This window comes from Mus pahari, chromosome 12, assembly GCF_900095145.1.
Source record: "Mus pahari chromosome 12, PAHARI_EIJ_v1.1, whole genome shotgun sequence".
Taxonomy (NCBI): Eukaryota; Metazoa; Chordata; class Mammalia; order Rodentia; family Muridae; genus Mus; species Mus pahari.
Genome location: NC_034601.1, coordinates 87,603,583 through 87,625,241, shown reverse-complemented (window position 1 = coordinate 87,625,241; position 21,659 = coordinate 87,603,583). Strand labels below are relative to the sequence as shown.

Genomic DNA, 21,659 nt, shown 5'->3' with positions numbered 1-21,659 from the left:
TATATGTACACTGTGTGCACACTGTGCACTGTCACATGTACACCCTGTGTACATTGTATGCACACTATATGTATACTGTATTATACGGTATGCAAACTGTATACCATTTATGGATAGCTGCTATCTTATCACTGTTAGGGAATGATGATAAGATGTCTCTACATGTTCTAGATGGACATGTTTTGTTTTCTAGATACTTGTGGTCAATGGTTGGCTGAGTCCTTGGTTGGAGAACTGCTGGATATTGAGGGTCAAATAGTTACCAAGTACTGCTACTGGCATCTGGTCCTCTCACCGCCCAGTGACACAGATTGTCAAGTTCACATGTAATTCAACCTCACACAGATGAGGGAGTCAAGGTCCTGAACAGGGGATGACTTGCTCAGTTCCCTCAACCTGATAGCAGAACAAACACCCCTAAGTCCCAGACAGCTACACACCCTGATAAGAATCTGTAAGCTCAGGAGTTGTAGACCCTGGGGCTCTGAGAAGAGCCCCCCTCACATGTCTTTCCCTCACCTTCTTAATTATCTAGAAAGGCTGGTGCCATCTCTGCACTGGGGCTTTATAACAGTGAGAGCTACTGGAGCTAAGGTCTGCCCACAGGTCCTGGCTCCCTGCAAGATGTGGACATGGATCATAGATATTCTTACTTCCCAGATACTAAGTCCCCAGCCCACAAGCTGCAATCTTCCAATACAGAGGAAGCCAGGGAAGGAAGCTTACCATGCCCATCTCCTGCCCAGCTCTGCACCATTTCTGACTAGAGCAAATTCACAGCTCTCTACTATGCCACAGCAAGTGACTTGGTTGTGTGACTCTTAGCCTGGCCCTTGCCTGGCCATCTTCACCCATCTAAGAAGTCTGGATTATGAATTGTTAAGGGGCATTCTTCTGTCAAACTGTCTAAACCAAGATTTTAGCTCTCTTGATTAATCCATTGAATCTTCCCAATACACCTGGGATGTTTCCAGCAGTCTGAGGGTCTGCTGCTCAGGCACCATAGATTTTTATACCCTGGATTCTCTGACACATTCAGATCACCCAAAGCTAGAGGTGGCAGTGATGTCACCAGTCTCTACCCAAATGAGATCACAAAACCAGAGTTACATAGCCTTTGAGTAACTAGAAACTAGACTTGAAAACCAGGCAACATGATTTGAAAGCCACACATGTCGCCACTTTGTGTGACCTCTGAGTATAAATGATACTACATAAAGGACATGTGGGAACTAAAGCAGGCTTATATAACACACAGGTCAATATACATGAATGTGTGTGAATACATACATATATACATATCATGAGTTCTCATATCTACTCCATTTTTGTCTGTAGATTCAATGCCCCCATACACTATACCCTAACAATATAATAACTGGTTTCCTAGCATTTACATTATACTGACTTTTAATTCATGTAGAAATGATTAAAAAAATACATAGGAAGATGTGAGTAGGTTGTATCCAATAAGGATAAAAAGCTTAAAACATACATTGAATCCTTATTACTACAACCTTGAATATATACTCTGTCACCCAGAATGGCACGAGAGAGTGCAGGAAGAAAATAGCTCCTGTGGCCAGGGTGATCCCATGATTCAATGCACCATAAACCCTGGATAAACGTTTGCTACTTAAATGGGGAAATGATCTGCTGTTATGCATGGGAAGGCCGCTGAGTTCTCCATGCATTGCTGAGGCCTCATCTCTGAGACCTGAGAATGGATAGCAGATGATTAAAGGAAGACTAATCCAGTGAGCACACCACACGTGACATGCTTTGTAACCAACCTATTACCCAAACAATCCTCTCTGATCCTGAACTCAGGATAATTAAAATAATTTGATTCAATGGGCAGAAAACTTAATGCAGATTTAGACCCAGAGTTGAAAGGTCAGGAGTTATTTATACCCCTGTCCTCTAACTCATTGGCTGTTTGGCAAGAATGCTGCTTAATCACTAAGTTGTATTTATATTAGAGGCTTGGGAGGTTGGCAAAGAATCTTCCATGCAGGGGCAGAAAAATCCCTAGATAAGCAACGTTACCACCGAGCAAAATCCAAGTATTTACATCGCTGTTGGAAGCGACCATATCAAGTTCAATTCAGAAACAAAATAATGGTTGCTAAAACCTGTTTTTTGGTTTTTGTTTTTTTTAAGTGTGTCAGATATCCTTGCCTTCCCACATCCTGACACGATTCTAACCCTGGGACACCTGCGTAGCACAGAGCAAAATTGTGGCCTGCGGCTCAGAAAACTGATACCATGACCTATATTTTCAACATTTATCAGGCCACTGCTAGCTCTGTCCTCATCCAGGGGGACTTGGGATAATGAATAGAATTAACTTGAAAAGAGTTGCAGCTCTGAATAGAAATTTTCCAAATAGGGAGGTCTCGGTGGGGAAGGAAGACCTGAGCTCCACACTGAGAAACGAGCTTTCTAAGGCAGGAAACCTGGGTGAGAACTTGGAGACTTGAGAAGAGAGTTAGGGACTTTGAGTTTGCCCTAGCCCCAGCATCTATTCTGAGAGAGCTCCCAAAATCCTCTACAAGTGTGGCTGCAATTTGAAACCCAAAGAATAAAAAATGAGATTCCTCAAAACTTACATAAGGGGCTGGGTAATTTTCTAGAAAAGACTCATTAGCATTTAAATAACAAGCTGTACTATTTAAGCTCCACTTATCAAGTCAATAGTGCCTGGAAGACATTTAGACTCCTACCCATGACACTGTTTTTCTATCTTGTGGAGGACCTCTCTGGAATGTTCCTCTTCCCTGGGAAAAAAATCGCAAATTATCATTCACACCTTGCTGTGTACAGGGCTCCGACACTTTGGCATAGCTCGTTAGCATTCTCATCAAAGCCAGAAACTATCTTCTAATAAGACCTTCTTCTATGGAATTTTTGCAAGAGATGAAATGTGCCCTAAAAAAAAAAAAAAAAAAAAAAAAAATCAATGTAGCCAAAAGCATGCAGCAGGACTGGGTCTTTTGATGACCCAGGGAATCTTAAAATGTATTGATTTGGCCATCTTCTTAATGTTCCTCTCCTAAATCCTAGAATGATAGATTAGTTCAAAGACCAATAACTAGAAATCTGCAAAGGGGAAAATCTTCCACTTGCAAAGAAAGGCTTTTCCCTGATGCCCCGTGTCAGCATTTCATGCTCCAGTGGGGATTATGGACAAGCCATGGTCCTGTGCGCACCCAACTACAGACTCAGACAGCCAGGGTCAGGCCACATCTGGCCAATAAGAGACAGTGCCTGAGCAGAAGGGCAGAAGAGCTGTGTCATGCCTAAGCTGCCATTGTTCATCCGTGAAGCGACACTCCAGGCTAAGCACCAATCCCAACAATGACTGTGGGCCAGCTGTATAGACAGCTCTAAAGACAGGCCCTTGTGTCTACTCTGGAGAGTCAGCCGAGTTCACAGAAGCATGCAATTGGGCATAGGCAGCCATGCCCAAAGTTGGGTCTCAGTTTGTTCCTTTGAAATAGCTGCACTAGTGCTGATCACAAAGTAGCCAGACTATGCCATTCTAAGAAGCAGAGATTTCAGAAGTGGAAAAGTCCCTTCCAGGACCCTGAACTACTTTCATTTGGAGTCCCAGAAAAATCACTCTAGGGAACAGAACACCTCCCCTGGTCCATGGAATTTCAGAAAAGGTAATACTCTGGCCTGCTCCAGGGCCCAACACACGTTGCTGCTAATACGTCCCCTTTCTTAGTTCACCAGGATTGAGATAAGACCACACTACCCTGTTCACCTGTTGACCTTAGTTCCAGACTTAAAGAAGATACAAGCCTCTGGCAGCAGACCACATACACGTAGACCTTGACATTTTTTATAGACAGTTGACACACGCTATCCAGATATCATTTAATTATTTGTTGTTCATGTTAAATAGTCCAAGTCTTCGTCAAAGTTCCCATGATGCTCATCAGGGACATACTGTCACATGCTGAGAGGATGCTGGGACAGGAAAAAAATTGTGATATTTTGTCTCCAGGGGCTTCAGCTTAAATAACTGGATGGATAGTACTGACCGGAGTGATAAGTAAACTTCAAACAAGGCTTCAGCAGCCATTGGCCGTCCTGGACTCAGACACAATTCTTGGTTCTCCCTGCAGGGGGCAACCTCCTCCTGTATCTATCTCTTCATAAATCCAACAGTCTTACAGCATAGGGACCCACCCTATTCTCCCCGTGACCTCCTCAGGACTGATTATGTATGCAATGACTGTTTTTCCAAAAGGTCACAGGTTCTACAACCCTGGAGTCAAGATGAGGGATATAACTTGAGGTGGAGTGGGGGGCAGTGTGTAGGTCAGTCTGTACCAGGGTAAATGAACCTCAGAAAGGAAATCTTGTTCAAACACATTTGGTCAAGTTTCCTTGTCTTATGGGAGGTATTGATATTTAGAAAGTTTAACTGAATGTTTCAGCCATTGTTAATGGCCACAAACAAGGTTTGATCTGAAGTTTTCAAACCCAAACAGGGTGTTCTTCTGCTTATGGGATTTTTTTAAATACTTAAATATCTGGCAAACTTAGTAAGTAGGTCATGAGGGAGGGTGACAGCTGCTTGATCTGCTTGACCCCTGAAGACAGACGCACAATACCCCTTATTTGTTGCAGATCCCACCACCAGGAGGAATGCAAAGGCTGGACCCACAGCAAGAAACCGGTATGCCAGCCAGTGGACCCTCAACAGACCCCACCCTACCATCTCAGCACACACCCTCACCACAGACTGGAGACTGCCTACACCCAGGGCTACAGGATCCGTGGACAAGGAGAGCGACAGCTACAGCGTCAGCCCGTCACAAGACACAGGTGGGCAGTGCACGTTCCCTTCTTGGTCATAGCAGGGCTTCCCAGGCTCTGTGAGGAGGGAAGCCTATGAAACCTCCTGCCTAACTTCTCTCATGAAGGTCACTTTCAAATGACAACCGCTTCTCTGAGAGTTCCCAGGCCAAGTGTCCAGCCGTCCCCGTGTGCAAGGCCTTACTGAGTTCTGCAGGGTTGAGCAGAAATGCATCTCTCTCTTTTGCAGGTGTCTTGAATCCCCCACCCATTCTGCTCTCTCCCTGTAGTTCCTACCCAACAGAGAGAAAGAAGCGCTCGTACATCTCACCCACACAATGGCAGAAATTGCCGATTGTGCTTTGAGGGCGTCGGACCCACTCCCACCTCCAGGACTAAGAGCTTGAGCTTCACATCCTTCCACAACAAGGTCACAGCACCCATATAGGGAACACAGGCTGATCCTTCTGGCAATTAAGCAGATTGATTATAATATAAACAATCCATCAGGCTGATGGTGTCAACCACTAAGACTTCACTTCTGAGCATGACCTCCTCTAAACTCTGAAAAGCTATATCTGAATCTAATAGCTATAGAAAAATTTAATACTCATTTTTTTCCTCTTCACAACACACTTCAAAAACAGGGCTCCAAAGGTGGTGTGTCACTGTGGGGATTTATTTTTATGTCTGTTATTTCTCTTAGAAGGCTCTCAGAGGTGACTTCAAAACTTTTCTGTAGATTTAAAACACAGAGACGACTTTGAGTGAGGTGACATGGCCTTGTTGTAAGGCCTGTTTGCACTGGTTTTTGTCCTATTTTCTCATTCCCATCAAGATTGGTAACAGCAAAGGATGAAACCTGAGATCAGGTTCTACCTTGTGAAAAAGTCAATCTTCACTCTGTGTGTGTGTGTGTGTGTGTGTGTGTGTGTGTGTGTGTGTGTGTGTTGTATGTATGTTATCTGTGTGTGTATGTGTGTGTATGTGTGTTTATATGTGTGCTGCATGTGTTTCTGTATGTGTGTGGTGTGTGTGTGTAGTGTATGTATGGTGTGTGTGGAGTATGTGTGGTGTGTGTGTGGTGTATGTGTGTGGTGTGTGTGATATATGTGTGTGTATGTATGTGTAAGTGTGTGGTGTGTGTGTATGTATGTGTAAGTGTGTGGTGTGTGTGTATGTGTGTTGCATGTGTTTGTGAATGTGTGTGTGGTATATGTGTGGTGTGTATATGGTATGTGTGGTATATGTATATGGTATGTATGTAAATGTGTGGTGTGTGTACATGTATATGTGTATTTTGTGTTATGTGTATGTATGTGTGGTATGGGAGGGTACACACATGTGTGGGCACTTGAACACATCCATTCACATGTACACATAGAGGCCAGAAGTTGACAATGAGTGTCTTCTTCAATCACCCAGATCTTATTTTTTGAGATAAGGCCTCTCACTGACCCTGGAACTCAATAATTCAGCTAAACTGATTAACCAGAAAGCCCCAAGGATTGATTCTCCTACCCCTTCTATACCAGTTTTTAGTATGGGTGCAGGAGCTCAAACACAGGTCCTCAGGCTTGCATGACAGACACTTTACTGACTAGGCCATCTCTCCAACTTGTCATCTTCTAAGGATCGTCACATCTTCCTTCCCAAGTTGACATCCATGGAGCTGAACTTCAAAGCTTGGATATTTATGCCAATTACAGAGGCTCTGCAGTGCAGATGTGTTTGTCGGTTGGAGCAGAAAAGGATGCTGCAGCATCGCCACTGTCTCTCAAGTGTCCCTGCCAAAACCCAAATTGTTTGAGGGAAAGGCTTTGCTTATTTATAAAAATACACAGGGCTGAGACATCTGACTGCAGCAACTGGTTTGATGTGAAGTCCCTGAACTTTGTTGATGAATCTGGCCTCAGAGTGGCCAAGCAGAACCCTCTGATTCAACCAAGCCTCCCCTAGATATAATGTATCTCCAGATTACAACCACAAGCCAGGAAAGGTCATCCATCCAGTTGGTCCAAACATAGGCTACCAACGCATCGTTGCCTCTCTTTTCTCTCTCCCATGATACAGACCGAGCAAGGAGCAGCATGGTCTCCACAGAAAGTGCCTCCTCTACCTACGAAGAACTGGCCAGGGCCTATGAACACGCCAAGATGGAAGAGCAGCTGAGGCATGCCAAGTTCACCATCACAGAGTGCTTCATATCCGACACGTCCTCCGAGCAGTTGACGGCAGGGACAAATGAGTACACGGACAGTCTGACCTCCAGTACCCCTTCAGAATCGGGGATCTGCAGATTCACTGCATCTCCCCCCAAACCTCAGGATGGAGGACGAGTGGTGAACATGGCGGTTCCAAAGGCCCATCGGCCAGGTGAGGACCATTGCTTAGAGCATCTATCTACTGTGGGTGACACCCAGTTCTCACACTGGGTGTGTGTTCCACTTACTGACTAATTACTGTGGAACAAATCACTGCAACAATTATTTGGCAAAACAGTAGTATTTATTTATTTTATTCATGAATCTGAGATCTGGTCAGAGTCTAGTGAGAAAAGCAAGCAATAACTGTGGGATCTACTTCAAAAATAAAAAAAAAAATGGCTAACTCAACTACCAAGTATCTGCCAGGCATATCTCCCATGTACCTCTTTCCAGAAAGTGGCCTGAGCATCCTCCTGACATGGTGGGTTAATTCTAAGAACAAGCATTCTAAAGGACAGACAGTGGAAACAGCCATGTCCTTAAGGTTGGTGGAAAACTGAGTCAGTTTATCATCACTATAATGAATCTTCATAGATTGGGTACTCTACTAAAAAAGGAAGCTTATTCAGCTCATAGTTCTGGAGGTCTGATGGCATGGTGCTGACATCAATTACTCTACAGTGAGGCCTTCATCATAAATGGCATTTGGGGGGTGGAGGGGTATACACATACAAAAAGGCCATACAGTGAGACAAGAACTGTATGTGAAAAGACTCTTAAAAATAGATAGTTCTTAAGATAACTAATGCAGAGCCACTTGAAGCCTCATCAAAGGCAGTATCCTATGACCTACCACTTCTTACAAACCCACCACCTCCCACCTCCCACCTCCTAGAATTTTCACTCTGAAGACCAAGCTTCCAGCACAGGGGTCCTTGAATACACACTCAGCCATCCTCAACCCTAGCACTGACAACATCTTTTACACAATGGTGTGGCGTCCAGACAGATCCCAGGAAACTCAGGGTTGAAAGAAAGACATTCTCTCTGCTTGATGAGAAGAGTCAATGGTCAAGAGCTGTGTTTTAAAGATTGTTTCATTGGGGGGCTTTTAAAAAGGGAGGGGGTCTTAGCAGGAGTCAGTACTAGGAACCTTCTTTACCAAGGTACTCATTGAAGATGACAGAAACTGGAAAATGTAGGTCAAGGACTAATGCCACTCCAGCTTGACCTCATGTGGATACACTGGGCTTATGAGTGAGAGCTAAAACTTTATGCTTGATGAGAGAGGATAGACAAAGCACGTGAGTCAAAGGTCTAGTCTTTCAAGTGCTAACATGTCCAAGGATTTCATGGTCTAAGCTAAAAGAAAAGAACCAGGAACTTCCACCTACCCATCCACAGATACAGAGAGAACTCTGGTTGGGCCTTGTGTTCAGAAAAATGAAGTTTTCTGTAGAAACTCAGCTATTACATGTTGGCTGTGGTACTGACAAACCATGCCCAGCACAACTGAAGCAAAGCTTCAGACTGGATCCACCAGGCCAGTGGACTGCTAACCTAAGGAAACACCTTGTTTTATTTTTGTTTTTCCCATCTGTAAGGGCTGCCCCATACCCATTCCTTCATGAAACAGCCAAAGATACACACTCAGCATGCTGCCGTTTATCTGAGCCAAAGCACTGGTATTCTCTCTCTCTCTCTCTCTCTCTCTCTCTCTCTCTCTCTATATATATATATATATATATATATATATATATATATACATATATCTCCCTGTTTAAATTATTATCACTGTGTTGGGTCTTATGGCATAGGGCAAAACTGAAGTAGGGCCCTAATAAATTCATAAAAAACATGTAAAATGAGAATTACCTATCCAGCAAGCAATCTCCCAGGTGGACTCAAAAGTTGTGGCAGATGCAGTAAAGAGTCCTAACTTCGTTTTTACTCTGTCTGCATCTGCAGGCCATTACTCCTGCCATGTTTTCATTCATGTGTTTTGCTGCCGTTCTTAGCGTTTATTTAAAAGGCAAATGAAGATAAGATGTGATAATGGCTTTTGGACCTTGTTCATCCTAAAGGTGATGATAACATCAGGAGAAGACATGAGCCACTGGGCACCTCCTGGCAACTGTAGTTGGGCATGAACATGTAACATTGCTCTGGGGTTGTCCATGAGCATGCTGCCAAATGCAGAGAAGCAGGGAGGAGAGAGGGTGTTCTGGGGTACCAGCAGACCTCCAGATAGTTGTAAGAATCCCTGGAATGTACCCCCCCACACAGCTCCCCCCCCACCCGCATGCTGCTGGAGGCATCTTCCTTTTTTGGTGGCCATTAAAGTCCTGAAAGCACCCACTCCATCTCCACAGCCTGTCTACTCTCTGCTCTCGTATAAGAGACCATTACACCACTTCTCCTTCAGGTGTGATTTAGGCCACAGAAAGTGCTTCTGGGTAGGACAAATGCCCTACTTTTGCAAGCCTTCAAGTAATGAAAGGCCTGACCTTTCTTTCTGATGGCATGCTGTCTGTATGGTTAGGTTAAGAATTTCTTTTATTTAAAGTTTATACTTTGTTTGTGACATTGTTACCTTAGAGCATCCCAGACATTGCCACAAAGTGGCTATCATCTTAATGCATTATTTAAAGTGAAGTGATTTTTATAACTTTAGATATGAATAATTTCTTGAGTCAATGTGAGTTCTGATGTCCACAAACTTTGTTTTGTCTAAGCCACAGGGCTGGATTATTATTGGATCTTTAATATGCTTTATAGAGAAATTTCATCCTCTGGGAACCTTTCTGTTGTTCCTTCTTAATCCTTCAGGTGGTTCTGCATTAGTTATCTTAAGAAATATCTATTATTAATATATTAATGGTATGAGCTGCAGAACTGGTTCTGCAGGACCCCAGGTCCAGAGGGAGAACAGGTCTGAAGGTGTAGAACAGGCAGATCAAATACAGCACAGATGATTTCCTGATGAAATTATGGTCCTGGGTGATAGTGAGACCAGAGTAATCTTTCATATTTGGGTCAGAAAAATGAGGGCTATAAGGTCAGGCAGAAGTGACATCAGTCAGTCCTAAATGCACCAAGTGTGTGCATAATGTCCAAGCAAATGAACAAGAGTCTGTCACAGTTCTGGTACCAGAATCTGGGCATAAAAACCCACATCCCACTACAATGGTCTTCTCTATCTTAATATCATGCCTTGAAAATGATACAGTTTACTGAGGGGCAGCTGTGGCGGGGATGTGTCAAAATGGCTACATCCATGTCAAGTGGAAGACATGCTAAGCAGAAGGCTGCCTGCTATTCTAACCTCCTACTTTGACCAGTAATTTTAACCCTCTTTTTCCCTGTTCCCCTCTGAGTTCTGGATGAGGAATATTATTTTCTGCTTCTGAGAACAGCCTTACCATTGTCTGCATAGCCTTTTCTTCTACACCACTTCTTCATTTTATCGCCTTATGTCTTTACTTTGTCTTCAGTACCAATGATCATGATTCCAAACTTTCAAACTCCCCTACTAATGGGGATCAAGTTATATACATGAACTTGTCTAGATATGGCTCCAAAAAAGGAAGAGTTGGGTCTTAGATACTAATAGGCATGCCTAGGCAGTGTTCAAGAAATAGTTTTAAATGAATTAACAGTGTTGGAATCCACACATAGAGTACTATGTCTATGCATAGTGCATAGATATTATTGAATATGTCTTCATATTCAATGTTGTATTCATGACAAGATTGAGCAATTGGCTAATATTTTAATTACCAGAAGTGATTAGTCAGATATACTCAAATACAAAGGACATTCAAGTTTATGCCAACATGCTTTTAAGAAAAAAATAACATTTTCACTTCTTGCCCTTGACAAATCCAAACAAATCACTTCCAGATAGAGGATAATCCCCCACAAGTCAGAGTCTAGCTTTACATTTTAATAATAATGCCTGACTTGAATTTTTAAGATAAGTATATTTTATTAGTAGTACGTGCTTGCTTCCTTCAGTCAGGGCTAGCAAAACACATCTTTGAAAAGGCAAAGAAGTTCAAACTCTATATTCCTATGAGAAATTGCTAGAATGTTTCAAGGATCTGTCTCCTTGATTATAGAGCCCCTTCTTAGTTTTGTGGGTATCCTGAACCACTTTCTGTTGCTCTTTGGCTAAGCCTTCTCACTTATCTGTAATGTTCAGCCTGTACACCTGAGCCATGACACAGCAGGGCTTGACAAATCAGTTCACCAACCATGCTTCCTTCATACCTGGCCCAGAAGCCTCAGGGAAAGCAAGGACGCTAAGGTATAGGCACCTGCACTCTATAGGCTCTAAATCCATCCATTCCAGTCTCCACCAAAGGTGTCTCTGAGGTCCCAGCTGGTCCCTGGTTCACCCATCCAATAGCTGCTATCTAAAGCGTCCACCAAATAACCAGCTATTGAAAGCAGTTGTTGGATTGTGATTCCTTCATCTCGTTTTGTTATCCTCTCCTAAATGTATGAGTTTCATCCATGAGAGAGGATGGAGAACATAGTGTGTGTGTGTGTGTGTGTGTGTGTGTGTGTGTGTGTGTGTGTGTGTGTGTGTAAGTACCACCTCCCTGACTCTTCCTTTGCAGCTTGGCATTAGAGTTTAATGATTTTTTTTTTAATTTTTGGGGCCTGTATCTTGTAAGACAATTACTAGAATGAGCTTTTTACCTTCTGTTCCTATGGATAATTTATTTGGTATCTTCTGAATGACTTGGGAGCTGAGAATATGGTACAAGACAGACTCAGAAAGATCCTTATAAGAAGCTATAATGATGCAACTGCATGAGCCAACATCAAAGCTTTAGGTCATTCTAAGTGCTTGCCAAAAGGGAAGTAACTTAGGGATGGGGTACAGTCTAGCAGTGGGTATCTTGGCAAAGATGGTAAAAGAAGTCTCACAGAGGCAATGAGATGTAAATTATTTGGGAGAAGGAGCGTAGAGAAGACCCTGTGTGGCCATGGTCCAAAAGCAGACAGAAGAGAGAAAATAAAGGTTGGAAGGAACTTGGTGTTTACAGTGTGAGTCAAGAGATCCATCCAACCCATCAAACACAAGCAGACATCCCCGTGCCCCACAGTGATGGCAGTTTAGGAGCCAGGCCAGGAGACTGAGCCTGTGCACGGCTCTTTTGTCCACTCTGCAGTTCATAGTAGAGCAGTGTGCTCATCCCTGCTCCTTCCTAGAAACCAGATTTCCCTGACAGGTAGTTGCAGCTCGGCTTCTTATAGATTTCCCTAGGATTCTAGTCTGTTCTCAGAGACTGTCCCTCAGGGCACTCATTACCGAAAGACTTCTTCTCAATGGTTCTATTCTTAGAATTCCAAGTATGTGACCTAATTTGCTTTCTATTGTGATAAAAACCCATGGCCAAAAGATACATGAGGAAGAAAAGTTTTATTTGGTGTACAGATCCCAATCTAGTGAGGGAAGTCAGGCCAGGAATTCAATCAGGAGCAGAGCCATTGCGTCTCTCTCTCTCTCTCTCTCTCTCTCTCTCTCTCTCTCTCTCTCTCTCTCTCATCACTGCTTAGCTTGCTTTCCTGCTTTTACCACCTAGGACCATCTGCCCATGGGTGACACTGCCCTCAGTGGGTTGGGAGGGCCCAATTACTAACTAGAACAATACCACAGACACATGCCTGCAGGCCAGTCTGATGGAAACACTTTCTCCAGTCCCTCCCCTCAGGTTACTCTAGTTTGTGTCAAGGTGATAGAAAGCTAACCAGCCACTCCATTTTCTTGAGACAAAAGTTAAGTATCTATATTCCTGAGTTTTCAGCAGCTACCCCCTCTATTGTCCCTCTCGGTCCATGCTTCTGAGAGAAGCCTTCTGCCCCTGAGGCTCTAACATTGCTAAGTACTCTGCAAAGTATACGTAGCCATTCCTGTGGCTTGGGCTATTAGCCATTCCCTCCTTCTACGTAAGTATTCTTGGATACGACTGCATTTTCTTTGGCTTCTGAGGCCCAGTGGGCAGCTTGATGCTTTCTTGGATGGTTTGCTGGGGTTAGGTTCTTGATGAGAGTGTTAAGTCTCAAAACCTTGCCCTGATGGACCAGTGATATAAAGAACAAAAAGGATACCTGTGTCCCTGTGAGGAACTAGAGGCAGCTTCCAGAGTCCTTTGCAACAGAAGACAAGCAGAAGAGTTCTATACGGTGACTTAAAACTCACTGCAAACCCCAGAATACATATATGTAGACCACTACTACTGACTGAATCTCTTTAATATAGAAAGATATTATTACCCCACCCCATGAAAGTATTAATATATTTAACTAATACCTCCCATGATCTCATTGGTTTATCTGAATAATATGTCACAATAGAGGCTGCAGAGAAGGGGTCCTGAAAATACTACAGATAAATCTTTTAAAAATATCTAAGAAATTGAACAAAGCCCAACTATGAAGACAGACATGCCTGTGTACATACCCACATGCATGCACACACACACACGCGCACACACACACACACACACACACACACACACACACAGCATCATGAAAGTCCACAGACTATTCTGTAGAGACAAGAATGGAGAATACTGTCTTTTAACATGGTTCCACATGGCTTCTGCCAATATCATATTCTAATGCATCTCAGATCCCCAACAGGGGAAAAACAAGACAATTTTTAAAAAATGTAACCATTAATACATTCTATGGCTCCCTACTTCTCTAGAGATAGAAGCTGGCAAGACACTAAAGAATCAACCCCTCATCTTCCCCACCAGCCTCACCTCTGCTTTCCATTCTCCAACTTTTGGCCCCCCGAAACCCTGAGTGAGTTCTGCCTTAACTCAGCTCCTGCTGTGGGGTGGACCTAGGTCCATCATTTTGCTTCCTGTGGTTGGGAGCCAAGACTGTTAACCTGCTTTGTACCACTGAGCAAGTACAAGCCCCTAGCCCAGGCTTCCACTTGAGTCAGCTGCCAGTGTGTGCTTCCTGAGAGGGCCTCTTGGGAGAGGTAGGTCTGTCTTAGAACCTCACGTCCCTTCCCAGTGTTCCCAGTAAGTAATCCAGTACCCTTGTTCATGAGCTCTCAGCTGCCTCGAGTCCAAAGAAGAGTTTCTGATCCCAATATGATATAAACTACTACTGAAGACTATGAAACTGTGACCAAGTCAAAGTCCTACCCCACACCTCAGTGTAGTTTGTAAAATCCATCAGCAAGTAGGAAGATCACATTATCAATGTACTCTTAAAAATGCATGAAGACTCCAAACCGCAAGCCAAGAACAGTAACTGAGCCCAAACACTGGGCCCTCTGATATTAATGTCACATTATTTATTTAGAGTTTTTCCTCGTCGCTGTTTGGGAGTGAAGACTTGTTTACAGAGAGATTGGTTTACAAGGGTTTTTATTACCATGGTGTGACATTAATATTAAACTAAGAATGTGTTAGATCCCGTCTGCCTGAGCTGAGGGCAGAGTTCACAGTGGCCTTCCATCACAAGCTCCTTAGCTATAATGTTGCAAGCCTCATCTCCATGGTCATCACTGAAATTGTTAGGTCTACATGTCCTCTGCTGCTTAGTTCTGCATCAATATCCAGCCGCATCCAAACACAGACATCAAAACCTTGTTAGAAATTGATGAAAGGTGTCTTTTATGTCTCCCAGGAGGCAATTTGTGCCCCTGAGAACTGTGGTACACTTAGCTTTTCCATGAATTTGGGACAGTGTTTATGTAGCTTCCCAGTTCCTGGATAACAAGGTATTGCAGAAGAAAAAGGAAAGTCAGCTTCAGAGTATAATATGTCCATGATGTCCAGCCCTTAAAGTGCATGAATTTATTTCTTCCACAGGACACACTAGCCCTACAATTTCTAGAGCAGATATACTTTACCCATGGTTATAGGAGACACAGCTTAGTGCATAAGACTCTGTCAGGCTGAAAACCTGAAAAAATTTCATTGCCCCTGCACTTGACTGTGGTGCTTTGGGCAGTGGGGGTAGGTGTGTGTGGGGGTGGATTTCCAGAGCTGTTTGGAAGCAGAGGAGAGATGAGCATGAACTTGCAAACCCTGACCCCTCCAGTTCACTCAGCAACCACCAGAGTCACTGGGACAAAAACACCTGTTTTTTGGCTCTTGACCACTGTATAACTGACCCATCTTCCCATGGTCTTCCAGGAAGGTCAAGCTCCCATGGGCTGGTACATTGTAAATGGTAGTACCCTACACAGGTTGAGTTCAGTATGTCCAATGTAGAACCAGAAGGTAAGCAGAGCCTGCTTACAGTTTTGTGAACTTTCACCATTTACACTGAGGGCTCCTAACAGCAGTGACATCAATACTTGAGGCAAGGTGGTTATCTGTAGTGCTGGAGGTCCTGATAACCTGCTACTCTTTGGCCCATAGATGCTAGTAGCATACCTCCCTGGCCCCTCCCCCATAATAATAATGTCACATATCCCCAGGGGTGAGGCCAACCTCAGTGACTGGTCAAGGCCAGATACTTATGATTGTGTGGTGTATGACACCTGGTCATGGGGCCAGGGGATAGGGACAAGGCAGATAGACTGACTCCCACTCCAGGACTTCTGTAAGCATTCTCATGGATTTTGCCCTCCCCTCTCCAGAAATGACGCACCAGGCTTTGTGTGTGAGCCTGAATACATTGAGAAAGCTCAAGACGTTTTTAGCTAAAAGGAGGCAACATTTGCATAGAGCAGCTTGCACACCATCCAGACAGACAGGGCCTGACTGCCCCCTTCCTTGGTGGAGGATTACAGGCTCTGAGCCTCGGGTGCTGATGGATGAGAGGCTGTAGTAGCAGGATTCGTGTCTAGGAGGGGTCAGGGAGACAGTAATTACATCTGTATGCTGACTGGTTAGGAGAAGGGGAGAAATCGATGCCAGCTTACTTAATCTGGACTTTCAGAAACATTACTGTCACTGAAGGTCCCCAGAGGTCTGTGGCAGGGGATGAGAAATGAAGCATTGTATCAGAAAATAACACACAGCACTGAGCTAATAGCTAAATTGCCCTCCTCCCTTGAGACGTGAGTCAAATCCAAGGCCTGGGCTCCTCCTGGAAGGGCAGTGGTGGGTGCCATTTGTCATCCATAGCAAGACCTGGGGGGCAGGGGGACGTAAGAAGAAGTGCCTAGAACAAGTGTGTATCATTCAGGTGGTCTTTGAATATCTTTGAAGCTGAGAGGGGGGTATTCTACGAGTGTAGTGCACAGGTCTATCACATTCACCTCCCCGATGCCCCATGAGTCACAAGAGGCTTGTCTTCTCCACGGCTTTCCTCTACCCCCACCTTTAATTCTCATCTCTCTATGGCTGTGTTTCCTCTTCTTGCCTTCTGCATCCATCTTCCTGCATGTATCCATCTCTGTCATCTCTGTCCTCTACTGTTCCTTCTCTCCTTTGGCTGTCTCTCATCCAGTCTCCGCTCTAACTACACCCTATCCCACCCAGCCCAGCCTCACACACTGTCATATGCTCAGCGTCTTCACCTGTGCCTCGGCTTCCTACTACCCTGCAGCTCTGCTGACACAGAGGTGTGGACTCCAAGAGCAGAGGACAGAGGGTCTTGATGGGTGTGCAGGCGTGTGCTTCAAAGTTGCCCGAGTCGATTGTGGATTGTGTTTCAAAGGCCCAGCTGGGACTCCAGTAAGTCTCTGGTGTCAAGCCTGGGTTCCTGCCTGGCTTGGGAAGGAGACATTCACTTGGTTGAAGAAACTTGGGGGGAAGCGAGAAACAATGTAGGTAGTGGGGTGAGCAGAGACAAAGGAGATGGAGGTAAGGAACGGAATGCAGGTCAGATGTTCCTCCTCACTTAAGATGGGTGTTTTTCTGCTTTTCTGATCTCTCTCTAAATGACTAACACTACTCACCCCAAAGCCACGGTACAGACTGCAGCCTGGCTCTCTGTAGGCAGTATGAGGACTGCGCTTTGACTCTGAGGTTTGTGCAGCACCAGATCCCACACACAGGATGCCCAGGGTGTATGTACCTGCCAGAGGTGGCACCCTGGTATATAATCCATGGTACGTATATAGTTCAGAGCAAAAGGGCTCTTGCATTGCTGAGTGCTGGTGCTTTCAAGTAGGGGCAACTCAGAGGATCCTGGCTGACCAGCATGGGGCCTATTTCCTCCAGTGGTGGAGTTAGAGGAACTGCAGTAAGTCAGATCCATTGAGCCCTCCCTGCTAAGCTCTGGGTTGTCTTTGGAGCCAGATCAACAGGGTCTGCTTCTGCAGGGTAGGAGAGCAGACAAGGGGCCGTGGCTTGGGTTTGGCAGAGAAGGAAGGAGGGATGGCAGATGGTGCCAGCACCAGCTTCAGCCGAGCTTCTCTGGGCTCCCAGTATTATCAAGAACTCTCTGTAGCTTCTTCAACCTTTTCTCTTCCCCAGGCTGGAGGAGGCAGATATGAGCAATGGGAAAGGAGGGGACGTGTCTGCTGATGGGGAGACCCTAAGCCCATCACAGACAATAAAGAAAAGGTATCAGTTTCCCAGGCTTGCTGTGACAAGTCACCACAAACTTGGGAGCTTAAAACAGATTTATTCTCTCGCAGTTCTAGAGACCAGAAGTTCAAAGTCAAGACACCAGCTGACACATGTCCCTCTGAGGGCTCTAGGTAAGAGCACATTCATGGCCAACCCCAGCTCTGCTGGCTCCAGGCTACCCCTGGGTTTATGGCCATACCACTCTGGCTCGGCTTCCATCCCCTCATGGCTCTCCCCGCTGTGTCTCTGCACCACCCACGTTCCTCTGCCTGGCTCTTATAGAGACACATGTCATCGGATTTAAAGCCCATATTAAATCCAAATGATCATTTCTCAGGTCATTTAACTTCATCCCATCTGCAAAGGCCACTTCTCTGGATGAAGCCACATTCAGAGTCCTGGACTTGTGTCCACAGGGACCACTAATTGGCTGTCTTGTACTTCCGATAGACATCCACCTCTAAACTCCTGTTCTGTGATGAAACTTGCATGTGTGAACTACTTAATGGAGGTTTTGCCATAGCCTCCCACCCCCCAAAGTGGATACATGTATTCCCACTTCTGGGACAAAGCAACCTAGCCCAGATCTATACCAGCCATGCTTATAATGTCCATTCCAACCTCCAGGATGCACTTAACAGTCCATTGGAGTCAAGAATGAATGTCTCCTATATGATAAAGAGAGGTAGGGAGGCAGGACAGGAAAGTGTATCAGCATCCAGTAGTCACCTCCTACCCTGAATCCTTCTCTTCCAAGAGCAAACATCTCAGTGGTGACCTTGATATGTATAAGCATCTGAGAAATGTAGGATCTAAAAAAGACTTCCAGACAATCCCATCTCCCCATCAGTATTTAACCAATGTGTGGGCTTAGATTTCAGTAGACATAAAATGCTGACCATGAACACGGATCTGCTTCCTTCCCTGGTGCTTCCTTCCCCATAAGCACATGCATTATTAAGCATGTCCGTTGGATGCACTCACACAGCTGAGAGAGCTGCTCTGACCACTGATTAGAAAACACAGTCTATATTTGAAAAAGAGCCAATGAGAGCAACTACCTAACTCCATATAGCTTTTCCTGTTAACTCCTGTTCCTTGGGAGATATTAGATGTTCAGAGCTGCTTTGCAGAACTTACAAGGAGACCTAGCTGTGAAGATCTTTCCAGTTTCATCATGAAAGATCTGCACTTCTAAGTTTTTTTTTTTTCTTTTTAAGCCTATCCAAAAAAAAAAAAAAAAAAAAAAAAAAAAAACAACAAAAAAAAAACTTTTTGGTCACTATACCAAAAGAGAGAACTCTGATGTTACAGGCAGAAATCTTAGGCACCATGTTTTAAAAATATTTATTTACATAATCATTGTATGTGCATAAGTGTGCATGTGTGGAAGTCAGACAACAACTTGTGGAAATCCTTTCTCTCCTTCTGCCATATGGGTCCTGGGGATCATACTCAGGCCTCCAGGCAAGGTGGCAAGTGTTTTTACCTGCTGAGCCATCTTGCCAGCACAGGGCATTGTGTTCTCATTTCAAATGTATTTGTCTTGATCTGCCCAGTCCCAAAATTAGAGCAATCTGTAATCTGCTTGGGACTGAGATGCTACAAGCTTTTTAGGGCTCACGACTGTCCAGTGTGCAGAGTGAATGGGTGAAGACCAAGGCCCAAGTATGTCATAGCACATTAGAAATATCCCAAACAGCAAGATGGAGTTAGATCTTAGAAGCAGTCACAGATCATCTTAATCTGGCCCTTTAAACACCCTGAATAAACACTGGGACACCAGGGTAAAGGTAATCATACAATGGAATAAGAGAGTAAATCAGTATGGTTTGCTCATTGGACTCTTGGAGTAAACACTCACTTTTAGGGAACTAGATATATAAGATTTCACACGTTTCAAAATTTGTGTAGTAGCATGTATTGATTATAGAGCAAGCATCCCTCACATTGAGAAACGATTCTCCATCCTACTACTTATCTGCATGCATAGGTATGCGTGGTTTGTGCATGCATGCATGGTGTGCTTCACTCTCCTCCCTATTCCTTAAGGCAGGATGGCTCACGTGACCCCAGAGCTTGCCAGTATTAGTCCTGCCAGCCAGCTTGCTCCAGAGAGCCTGTCTCCACCATAAGAGCTCTGGAATTACAGGCAAACAGTCATGCTCACCCAGCGCCGATCTGGATTCCAGGGATCAAAACCTCAGTCTTCGTGGTTGCGGCGTAACAAACACTTCTCCCACTGGACTATTTTCCTAGCCATCTATCTCATTTCTAAATGGTGTATCTGTTAATGGTTTTGTATTTGTTCCTACATAACTAGTCCTTTGATAGAGATAGCTGAAGAATAGATCAATCAGTATAAGGAAGAAAATTTAAAACCATAAGTGTTCATTTTTTTAAAAGTTGAATTCTTATAATTTTTTTTCAGGAGCAAATCCTGTCCTTTCACATTAGTCTCTGCAGAGGTGGCCTCTGTCTAAAGCAAGTACCCAAAACCCTGTTCAGAAGGATAGTAAAATTGTGTCATTTCACTCCACCAGAGGGTCATGGTCAATTTACTGAGTGTGACTAGACTTCCGAGGGACTCAGTCTTATGTGTGAAGTCAGCATCGAACTAGAGTGTATTGAATTTCATGAGCCAAACTCAGAGAGGTTGGCCAGGGCATTTGGGTGACTAACACTAGGTGACTCTCAATGAGTCCACGCAATTCCTCATCAGTCTCTTCAGTCTTTAACAGGGAGGGCAAAGACAGCCTGAGGAAGCCAACGAGGGAATGTCATCTTCACACCACCAATGCCAATGTGACACACAAGGGAATCATTTGGCAAATTTCCAAAGAACAAGGTCACTCTTCCTATATTCTGGGGAAATCTTAGAGAGACTGGTGTCATTTTGAGGAGAGGAAATGGTCCTTTAAGGTGTTTTCCAGTGTTTGCCTTGGGTTTACTTCTCCCTAGAAGCCTTACGCCACAGACTACAGTCCCTGACATCCTGCTGACTTTCTGGGGTGCCAAATTCATCCCTGCTGTAGACAACCTGGATGGGGACCTTGAACTTACAGGAAGTTTGGGAGACCCAGCAATATTTTGAAGCAAAGTAATCAGGAACTTTCAGCCATTTTAGTCAGAAAGGTAGAGAAGTTAAGCTGTGCTAGGGGTGTTATAGGAGAAACCCAATCCCTCGATTCAACATGTCTGAAGTCAATTGGTCCTCTAGCCTGCCATCTTTGCTATCTTTCCCCAACACAGCATTTCATGATCAGTAGTTTGTGTTTGATTCTGTTAATACAACAAAATACCAAAGGTGGGTTAAATTTATGAAGAAAATAAGTTCTTTTAACTCGGTATTGAAGGCCTAACCTACAAAACCCATAATGCTGGCCCATAGTGGACAGTGGAAATGTGACCAAAAGGTCGCCTCTTACCACAGGAAGCCAGTTAGCGGCTGAGACACACCACCCCTATATCTCTTCCAAGGTCTCTTTCCAATTATCTTAAGGCCCTCCACTAGACCTGAGGCCCAAGCCTCCAGTGTATGAACACATACATATCACAGAGCAGTCTACCATCTGCCCTCTAACCTGAGCTTAGAACCTGGAGGGAGTCACACTGGACTCACCCTTCCCCTTCCCCAATGCCACTTCACACCTGAAGACACTTTTCACAGGCATCTTTCATATCTCAAATGTATTCTTTTCTTACATGCCATGGCCACTCTCACCCTCAAGAGCAGGCCATCCTGCCTCTCTCAGCTGCATGGTCTCCTCAGCTAGAGAACGGAATACTGCCATCATACACTCTGATCTGAGCTGCTCACCTGGTGTGTGTGCCAAGACACTGAGTTCCTGAGGCCTCAAGATAGGCAAGCGACCCCTGAGGGGTCAACCTGCTATACACAGTCCTTGTCTATGCGGGTCTTGAATCGAGAAAAGTAAGATGCACAGATAGGCTAGAAAGTGATCGGTGTAGTGGATGCTCACTGCCAGCTACTAGAGGGAACACAGGGTCCCCAATGGAGGAACTAGAGAAAGCACCCAAGGACCTGAAGGGGGCTGCAACCCTGTAGGTGGAACAACAATATGAACTAACCAGTACCCCCTGAGATTGTGTCTCTAGCTGCATATGCAGC

At 44.5% G+C, this 21,659-nt stretch overlaps 1 protein-coding gene across 2 annotated transcripts in view; it reads left to right on the top strand.

Annotated features, from left to right (window-relative positions):
* Window positions 1–21,659, top strand: part of Dscam (DS cell adhesion molecule) — a 566,911-nt gene that overhangs the window by 541,967 nt on the left and 3,285 nt on the right. The window contains exons 31-33 of one of the 2 annotated variants that reach the window (XM_029544386.1): window positions 4,645–4,842; window positions 6,886–7,188; window positions 17,596–17,658. In XM_029544386.1, the coding sequence (XP_029400246.1) occupies window positions 4,645–4,842; window positions 6,886–7,188; window positions 17,596–17,658 (564 nt within the window). The remainder of the gene's footprint in view (window positions 1–4,644; window positions 4,843–6,885; window positions 7,189–17,595; window positions 17,659–21,659) is intronic. The other variant, XM_021209063.2, reaches the window with a different exon arrangement.